General features: G+C 48.7%; 1 protein-coding gene across 4 annotated transcripts in view; it reads left to right on the top strand.

Moving 5' to 3' along the window:
* The window catches only part of RREB1 (ras responsive element binding protein 1), a 150,903-nt gene extending 140,926 nt beyond the window's left edge, over positions 1-9,977 (top strand). For all 4 annotated transcript variants that reach the window (XM_017526759.2, XM_017526757.2, XM_017526758.2 and 1 more), the window contains 2 exons: positions 4,447-5,244; positions 6,509-9,977. In XM_017526759.2, the coding sequence (XP_017382248.1) occupies positions 4,447-5,244; positions 6,509-6,966 (1,256 nt within the window). In that variant the 3' untranslated portion in view covers positions 6,967-9,977. The remainder of the gene's footprint in view (positions 1-4,446; positions 5,245-6,508) is intronic.
* The last annotated feature ends 235 nt before the right edge of the window (positions 9,978-10,212 follow it).

Raw genomic sequence — 10,212 nt, 5'->3', positions numbered from 1 at the left:
ACCATGCCCAGCTGATTTTTTGTAGTTTTAGTAGAGATGGGGTTTCACCATGTTGACCAGGATGGTCTCGATCTGTTGACCTCGTGATCCACTCACCTCGGCCTCTCCCAAAGTGCTGGGATTACTGGCGTGAGCCACTGCGCCCGGCAGTTGGCATTTTTCTTAAAATTTCTAAACATGTTTTATAATGTGGGTCTGACTTTTTTTTTTTTTTCCCCAAAATGGTGGCACAATCTCAGCTCACTGCAACCTCTACCTCCTGATTTCAAGCGATTCTCCTGCCTCAGGGCTCCCGAGTAGCTGGGCCTACAGGCACACGCCACCACACCCAGCTAATTTTTTTGTGTTTTTAGTAGAGACGGCATTTCACCTTGTTAGCCAGGATGGTCTCGAGCTCTTGACCTTGTGATTCGCTCACCTCGGCTCCCAAAGTGCTGGGATTACAGGTGTGAGCCATCACACCCGGCCCATGGTCTGACTTTTTTCAGTCACATAAGGTCTTTCATGAAAATGTTCTCCACATATTCCCCCAAAAGAATGCTAAAAATGCCACAGTGGGGGCAGTTCTCCCTTAAAGATCTATTTTGAATATTCAAATTTCAACTGAAATTCTACATTCACTGTCCTGGACTGAGAGGCACCCTGGCCCCTTCAGCCCATGAGGGATATGCCCTTGGTCCTTCCTCCAGTGATGCCTCATCTTTGCGTTCGTAGGCACCTACATAGGGCTGTTTTTAATCCATCTAAACATGAAAGTGTTTAAACTCTCCCTTAATGGTGGCCACTTTTTCCAGCCCAGAAGTCCCATGTACCAGCATGGACTGCACCTCAGGAAACCCTCTCAGTCCTCGAATGCTTTGGATAGAGTGCAGACACAGTGGCTTCCCCCACAGAGGCACCCCTGCCGGGTCAGATAATTACTTAGGTTGGTAGTCTTGTCACATCGGTTGAGGCACATGTAATTTTTAGGAAGCACTAGATCTTTAATTGTTGAGCTGACTAGGGATGCCTCCACTGTCCTGTAGGAGGAGCTGCAGGTTTATTATCTACCAGGATTCCTTCTGCGTCCTCTAGCTGTTTTCTCCGTTGTTGAACAACACAAACTGAGGGACTGATAGGGAGAGGAGAGAACTGCATATTTTTAAGGTAGCATTGCTTATAAAAAGTCATCAGCTCAGCTACCTGCATTTGGGAGGCTGGGTGTTGAGAGTGGGGATTATGAAGCACCTGGCCTTAATAGGTTGGCTATTCATGATATGCGAAGAGGTGAAGTTTTTGTTCATGAAAATCACTGATAAAAATCAGTCATTGCTTAGAATGTGAAGGGCACAGCCTACCCTGCTAAAACACTCCCCCTAGTGGGAGTTTGGTAGAATACAACCAAGCCCCGTGTCAAAGGGAGTTGGCTTTTCATTGTACTCCAGGTGATCTCTATTATCCATGCAAAGGAAGGGCCCAAGAGCAGGAACAATTTAGTCTTAGGATATTTATTTGGGTTTGGTTTCAAATTTTATTTTAATTTTTTACAAGGTATATCATGTTAAATATGTTCTATGCAGTTAAAATAATGCATGTTATTTGCTGAAAGAAAAAAAATTAATAGAAGTAGCCTAGGATATACTGGGACAAAGAGGAAGTAACCAGAGATCAAACCTTCTTTTAAAAATTACCGGCTGGGTGCAGTGGCTCATGTCTGTAATCCGAGAACTTTGGGAGGCCGAGGTGGGTGGATCACCTAAGGTCAGGAGTTTGAGACCAGCCTGGCCAACATGGTGAGACCCTGGTCCACTAAAAATACGAAAGCTAGCCGGGCCTGGTGACTCACTCCTGTAATCCCAGCTGCTTGGGAGGCTGAGGCAGGAAAATTGCTTGAACCAGGGAGGTGGAGGTTATAGTGAGCCAAGATCTCGCCACTGTTCTCCAGCCTGGATGACAGAGCAATACTCCATCTCAAAACAAAAAAAAAATTTTGCCTAAAAAGTCAAGGCATGGTTGCTAATGCCTATAACCTCAGCACTTTGGGAGGCCAAGGCAGGAGGATCCCTTGAGCCCAGGAGTTTGAGACCAGCCTGGGCCAATATAGGGGTAGACCCTGACTCTAGGGAGGGAAATTATCCACAACGCCAACAAACAAATTGAGCATTTTGTATTTATATTCTAGAGCTTATACCAATATCCATTCTATAGATGCTCTCTGTTGAAATGATTCAAGAAAATGAACGTCTAGTTTTTCCTTGGAATGTGACCCAGACATTGGTGTGCATATGTCAGGAGTCATATATTTAAGGTTTTGGTAATTTTCCAAAATCATTTCTTCTTTAAAATTTTATATTCATGGCCAGGCACGGCGGCTCACGCCTATAATGCTAGCACTTTGGGAGGCTGAAATGGGTGGATCACCTAGGTCAGCAGTTCAAGACTAGCCTGGCTAAAATGGTGAAACCCTATCTGTACTAAAAATACAAAAAATAGTCGGGCGTGGTGGCAGGCGCCTATAATCCCAGCTACTCGGGAGGCTGAGGCAGGAGAATCTCTTGGAACCCTGGTGGATGGAGGTTGCAGTGAGCCAAAATCACACCATTGCATTCCAGCCTGGACAAAAGAGCAAAACTCTGTCAAAAAAAAAAAAAAATTCATACCATAATTATTTCCTTTTGAAATCTCTTCGAGATACCCAAACAGTGGCTGCCAAAAAGTGCAGACAGTGTAAAACTAATGAGGTGAAATGATGTAAGTGGTTGCATTATGCAGATGGCTGTGGGTAAGCCTAAAGCCCCAACAGGTGTGAACAGTAGGTAGTATCTGCTCAGACCTCAGGAGAGGACAGGACAGCTCCTTATCCCATCCCCCCTGACTGCCTTGATGGCATATAATCGAGCATGTGACATTGAGGAGGAGTAATGGATGCAGGTTGACACTGTAGTTACGCCTGATCACATTAAGTGGGAATCTAGGTTAAGTGGGTGACTGCTGGCTCAAGGACTGCAATCACATCTGGCCTATTGAGGGAGGGGCGTCTTGTACTTGTGCTACAAAACAATGACTTTCATCCACCTGATTCTCAGAGGAACTTCTGAATCCCTGCAGTAATAAATCAGACAGTGGCCGGGTGCAGTGGCTTAGATACCTGAAATCCCAGCATTTTGGGAGGTGGAGGTGGGCAGATCACGAGGTCAGGAGTTTGAGACCAGCTTGGTCAACATGATTAAACCCCATCTCTATTAAAAATACAAAAATTAGCTGAGCATTGTAGGTGGGTGCCTGTAATCCCAACTACTCGGGAGGCTGAGGTAGGAGAATCACTTGAATCTGGGAGGTGGAGGTTGTAGTGAGCAGAGATCACATCATTACATGCCAGCCTGGGCAACAAGGCGAAACTCCATCTTGAAAAATAAATAAATAAATAAACAAATAAATCAGACATAGGATCTGCAGCTAAATAGGTCGGTCCCACCAGCTTCTGATGCACTGTCATAGCACATAATTTTAAGAAGTTATTAAGTCCTATTTCAACCTTAGTAAAGAGAAGGCCTTTTGACACTTTCATGTCATGAATGTTGCAACTGTGTCATCCTTTAAGAGGATCATTGAAAATTAGTGGGCTAGCCACATACAGTTTTCCTGAGGGGGATGGACAGATGAGAACAAATCAAGAGATAGGAAGTCAGGGTAGGTGAGATGCCTGGTACCCAGAACCCTTGTGTTCACAGGCATTGACAGTCCACCCCCCTCCCTGTGTGCTATTGCCAAGCCTGGCACCGGGAGTGCCCTTCCTTTGAAAGGTTTCCACCACTCCTGGGAGGCTGACAGCTGGGAAGCCTACAGGCTTGCCTGCGCCCCCTTGGGCCTCTGCAGCCTCCACTTGGAGATGAGCATCAGGCAAGAGTGTATGTATCATACACACAAAATACAGGCTTGGGGTGGCTTCCTGAGTTTCAGAGACCATGCTTTGGAGGATTGGGGGTGGGGGTGGGCCTGTGTATGTTGCATGTTTGTATGATCTCTTTGCACTGGAAAAATAACTTATAACTCAGCTTCCTCAACTTCCCTAGTGCTGCGAGTCTCTGGAATGCATCCCTCTCCTATCTCGTAGCCCCTGTCTGCCCTGCCTGAGTCACTCACACCTTCCTGGGGGCGGGGGCAGTGGAAGCCAGGGGTTCAGAGGCACAGCCAGCCCTGCAAACACAACAGAGGTGATGTGGAGGCTGCTTTTTTTTTTTTTTTTTTTTTTTTTTTTTTTTTTTTTTTTTTTTTTTTTTTTTTTTTTTTTTTTTTTGGCCTTTCTTACCTCTCCAGGGTCATCTTGGTCCTCCTAGGGGATGTAACGGGTGGTGAGGATTTGGGCTGAAAGAAGTCCTCACTGGTTTGGGGTTTAGGCTGCTGGCGTGGGTCTAGCCCATCCCGGCGGCGCCCCTCTGAGCCCTCCCCGCTGTGCTTGCCCCGCAGACAGCCAGTCGGATGCGGAGACAGCGGCCGCCGTGGGCGAAGTGCTAGACCTCACCTCGCATGACAGAGAGCAGCCGGCGGAGGGCACCACTGAACTCCACCATGTCACAGGGGATGCCCCTGCAGAGCAGGCTAAGGTGGAAACGGCCTCGCCTGTGCACCAGGAAGAGCAGGGGCCCAGGGAGAGCCATGAGCCGGAGGAAGCACGTGGCACTGAGGAGAGCACCGGTGACGCCGATGGCGCAGAGGAGGACGCGGCCAGCAACCAGAGCCTGGACCTGGACTTCGCCAGCAAGTTCATGGACTTCAAGCTGGCCGAGGGCGAGGGAGAGGCAAGCGCCGAGGGCGCGGCCGCGCAGGAGCAGAAGCTCGCCTGCGACACCTGTGGGAAGAGCTTCAAGTTCCTGGGCACTCTGAGCCGCCACCGGAAAGCGCACGGCCGCCAGGAGCCCAAGGAGGAGAAGGGCGATGGAGCCAGCACTGCGGAGGAGGGGCCCCAGCCCGCCCCTGAGCAGGAGGAAAAGCCCCCCGAGACCCCTGCGGGGGTGGTAGAGTCGGCCCCAGGTGCCGAGGAGGCCCCGGCAGAAAAGCCCTCGGAGGAGACTGAGGGCCCCTCCGATGGGGAGGGCGCAGCTGAGAAGAGGTCCTGGGAGAAGAGCGATGATGACAAGAAACCAAAGACAGACATCCCCAAAAGCGTGGCCAGCAAGGCAGACAAGAGGAAGAAGGTCTGCAGCGTGTGCAACAAGCGTTTCTGGTCGCTGCAGGACCTGACCAGGCATATGCGCTCCCACACAGGTAACTAGGGCAGGCCAGATCCCCAGCCCAACAAGAGGAGGCAAGTGGGGCACCTCCGTCCTAGGAGCTCCCCTGAAACGGTGCCGGAGGCCACCAAGAGAATGTTTGCTTACGTTGCAGGTGTGCCCTTTTAAGTCCGTGAACTAGGAGTTTTAAGGAATTGCCCTCTTAGCCCTTGAAGACCGTACAGGCCTCTTAACAGCCAGGCAGGAGGTGACTCAAGAGTCCTCAGCCGTTGTGTTTTTGAGAGTGCTGTGATCCATCTCTTAGCTCTGCTGAGCCTCTGTCTTCCCATCTGTAGAGTGGGGTGATAGCTGCCTTGTTTCATAGAGGTATCTAGGAGAGGGTGCTTGTGCTGGGCATTTGGGGCCACTTGGCCCTGTGTAGTCCTGTGGCCTGGTAGACAGGCACTGCCCCAGGCTGCTGTGGGGCAGGCACCGTGGGGATCCATTAGGGTCAGGGGGGCCTTTCTTAGCCATGCAGCCCAGCTGAGGTGACTGGGACAGGACCATTAGCCACTGCCCTTCACACTGCTCCTAGAGCTCACCCACCACCTACAGGGTGGAGGCTGCAGACCCCAGAGCAGGGGTGGTTACTTTGGCACAAAGACCTGGATATGCTCGTAAAGTCAAGAGACACACCTTTTTTCCTTCCAAAATAACCCCAGTCCCTCCTCTCAGCTGCAGCTTCCCTCCCTCTCACAGCCATAGCCCACAGTGAACACATGTCCCCCAGCCCAGCTCTGCCCAGGATCCTTGGCTCTCAGAAGTGGGTTATTCCTGGGCTCCCAACAATCATGGTGGGCCCTACTGCCCTGAGCCTGGCATGTGATCCATCAGGAAGGCCCCTCCTGCACCACATCACAATGCAGAGGGTACCTGGTGCCTCAGACTTAGGTGCTGCTGTCCATGCAGAGCCCTGGGAGGGGTTCCCTCTAGATTCCTTCCCAGGCTCCAGTCTAGGCCAGTCTGCACATCTCCTGAGGGTTCTGCTTCTAGACTCAGGTTTTCTGGATCAATATGTAGAGTGCCTGGATTGAGAGAGGAATCAGAAGGAACGTCTCAAACTGAGAGCTTGAACCAACAAACAGTGCTTGTCTATCCTCAGTTTGCTGGTTCAAGTAAGAGGCCTCTGGATGAGTAGGAAGGAGTCCTGGCCCCCTGCAAACAGCCCAGGAGCCTTGTTCTTCCTGTGCAGAGCAGGGTGTGGTGGGTACTGGTGCCTTCTGGCTAATGGACATATTTTCTTTCTTCCGTTGTTTTAGGGGAAAGGCCATACAAATGCCAGACCTGTGAGCGAACCTTCACCTTGAAGCACAGCCTGGTTCGCCACCAGCGGATCCACCAGAAAGCCAGGCATGCCAAACACCATGGGAAGGACAGTGACAAGGACGAGCGGGGTGAAGAGGACAGCGAGAACGAGTCTACCCACAGCGGCAACAACCCCATCTCGGAGAATGAAGCTGAGCTGGCTCCCAATGCCAGCAACCACATGGCCGTCACCCGGAACCGGAAGGAGGGCTTGGCCAATGCCACCAAGGACTGCAGCCACAGGGAGGAGAAGGTCACAGCAGGGCGGGCATCCGAGCCTGGCGGGGGTGACCTTAACCCAGAGAGCCCTGCGGCCCTCGGGCAGGACCTGCTGGAGCCCTGCAGCAAGAGGCCCGCCCACCCCATCCTGGCCACAGCTGACGGTGCCTCGCAGCTCCTGGGAATGGAGTGACAGCCTCAGTCCCCCTCAGCACAGACAAAAGCCAGCAGAGCAAAGCGTCGCAAGTCTATACTTCATGGGGCTTCCTCAGTGCCCTTCGGCTGTTAGGGATTGAGAGAGAGTGAGTGCGAGAGACACGCAGGAGCGTGGCCGCTGCTCAGTGCCATAGCCTTACCGCAGCCTGTGTGGGAGGCCCCAGCCCCTGCCGATTCCAGTGCCTTCACTACTTACCGGATCCCTCCATATCATCCTGGGTGTTATATTTTTCCAAAATGACTTCTTAAGACAAATATTGTAATGAATTGTCTGGAGAGGACCTTTTCATTTGAGCATTAGCGTTATTTTGTATTGGTGTGTGTGAGCTTGTTCTTGTGAATCTGTGATAGCACCGTTTATTCTGTGAGCTGGAAACAGAAGGAAAAAACATACCTTTGGGTACCCATAGCCAATAACTGGAAGAAAATGATGTGAATTTCATGTAAATGACCAGAGGAGAGATGGATAAGATGATAATTTCTCAAATAGACATTTTCCTTTTTTTCCTGTGTGCTTCATGGTGGAGTTGTCATCTGGTCCTTGGTATTACAGGATGTGGTTGATGAAGGTTTCCAATATGGTTTCAAGCCAAAACCAGGAAAGAGTCTAGCTTCAACCTCCTGTCCGTTTCCACTCTGTCAGCATTAGACATGGTCACTGTTCAAGTTTCAAGACATCCGTTCTTAACTACAGAGAAGAGTTACTCCCCTGGCAACTTAATCTATGGAAAACATGCACGGATAGCATATGTTTGATTGTCCCCTTTCCCTTTCAGTATATGTATTATTAATATTATTATTATTATTAGTTCATCAGTTTGCTGGTCTCTGCAGTCAGCAGAATCAAATGGGCAATATTTGTCCTGGGAGACCTGTGCCGCACCCAGGTCCCCGAGTAAAAATGTGCCTATGGCTGTGGTTGGCACCTTCGGGTGGTAGCTCTTCTACTGTACTGAGACAAGCCTTTCTTCTGTCACTGCAGAATTTGGCCATGAGCAGTCTTCCCAAGCATGGCCCAGGAGCAGCTCAGAGAGGGTGGATTGAGGATGTGTGCATCCAGGGAACGGGCATTGAGAAGCCAGGGTTGTGCCCGGAGCACTGCAGAGATGGCTTTGGAGAAAGCAAAGCAGTGACCCGGTGACCGGGCACGTTACTCATGAGCGAGGTATTCCCAGTCTTCCCGCTAAGCCCAATCCAAGCCTTCCCCAGCTGTGCTACTGTCATTTGCAAAGCGAGGAAATACTACTACTGGTAATAAAACTACACATGCAAGATGTCAGATGAGAAATAGGTTTATATTTACCTTCCTGCGATGTGGGGTTGGTGCTTGAAGATAAATATGCTGTTTCTAGTTTCTTAAATAGCCCAAACCCCTGGGTGCAAAAAAGCAGGATTCTTTTTACTCATGAGCATCCTATGCAGGCAATAGACTTCCCTTACTATCGCTGCCCGCAGGGAGGAGAATATAGCCCACTGCAACTGGCTTCTGGTCTCTCAGCCGAGACCTTGGGGCGGGGGGAGCCCAGTCAGCCTGCTGCTGGGAACTCCTGGCTTGCTGCAGTGCGTGGAGCCTCTTGCCTTTCCCTGGGGAGGCACCCCTGCACCCTAGCTTCCTTCCCCAGGCCTTTTCTGGCCCCACATGCTCCTCTTTTTCTTAGACCTGTTCTCACAGAAACATGCACGCCCCTTTCTCTCCACCACCTCACCAATTTCTGAAATCCAACCTCCCAGACTTCAAAGGAAGATAGATATTCTTGAGGTAATGAAAAGTGATATCTTTGCATATGAAAGGAAAAAAGGTTGCGGTATATATGACTTTTAACTGTATTAGGGATGTATGAACCAGTTTAAAAACAAGGTTTTATTTAATGTAGAGATGAATGCAAATCAGAACCAATGATTTCTTGGTCTACTTAGTTAAAACCAGTTCATACATCCCTTAGGCTTTTTTTTTTTTTATTATTATTACAGTTGTTATTGTTATTTTTGTTATTATTATTTGGGGTTTCTTGTGTATTTTTCTTTGCGACTCTCCACACTAAACTCGCAATATTGTGGGGAGAAGCTGTGACTAAACTCTACGCTGCGTTGAGATGTAGCAGTAATCAGCTCCCAGCGATGTGTGTAGCCGGGGCTGCCGCTCGCAATAATCACTATTGATTTAAAGCTTTACTTAGCCTTGATCTGTACCCTCATAGTCAATAAGGTCTTGCCACATTAGTGAGGTGGAGAAACGTATTATTTGTTTGTTGTTTTTGCCCGCCCACCACCCCCCAATATTAAACTGTGAAATGTGTGATTTGTTTAAACTCTGGGTGAATCATAGCTTAGTTTGCATGTCCAGCTAATTTGTTTCTATACATTTTGTTTGATTCTCTTTCTCCTTCTCTCAGGGCTTTTACAAAAAAATATATATATATGGATCTTCTGAAAAGTTTTTTGAGGTGCAAGTTTTTTCTCGTTTTTTTTTTTTTTTTTTTTTTTTTTTTTTTTTTTTTTTTTTTTTTTTCTCATTGATTAATGGACATGATGCTGAGATTCAATCACTACATGAAACACCTGTCTGTGAAAACAAAAGAAAACCCGGAGGGCTGTTTTCCAAGCATCGCTGGGGAAGCCACGTAACAGGCGGATGCCCGTTTCAGAAAGATTCACCGTACGTTCTCACCCTCTGTTCGTCTCTTTCCTCTTCTCTTTCTTCAGAAGGAAATTGATCCTAGTGATTTCAGCCCATGCATTAAACAGGAAACAATAATTTGTAGAATTCATATTTTTCTAAAGGGAACTTAAAAACTGCTGCTACATGTTATGTACAAAACTGGTTTATGCCACATGAACAGAGAATCACAAGTTTGGTTTTGGTACTTTTTGTTCCTCTTTATATTCAGTTGTATAGAACTTCCAAATTCAGAATGAGAAGACAGCTGTTCTGTATCAAACCATCTAAGCAATAAATGTTATATTTTAAAAGCGGCAGATTGCCGGTCACGTGGCCATCCTGTGATTTGTTGTGATCCCATCCTCAAACCCACAGCCCATTTGGGGCAGGTCACGGGTGTGCAGTGCTGTTGCGGGAGTCACAGGTGCACGGGAAAGCTCTGTCACCCAGGCAGCATTTTTAAAAAATGCTGGAGGCGGGGGCAGTGGCTCTGGCCTATAATCCCAGCACTCTGGGAGACCAAGACAGGAAAATCACTTGAAACCAGAAGTTCAAGACTAGCCT

Source organism: Cebus imitator, unplaced genomic scaffold, assembly GCF_001604975.1.
Source record: "Cebus imitator isolate Cc_AM_T3 unplaced genomic scaffold, Cebus_imitator-1.0 Scaffold43, whole genome shotgun sequence".
Taxonomy (NCBI): Eukaryota; Metazoa; Chordata; class Mammalia; order Primates; family Cebidae; genus Cebus; species Cebus imitator.
This window is presented reverse-complemented; position numbering and strand designations above follow the sequence as displayed.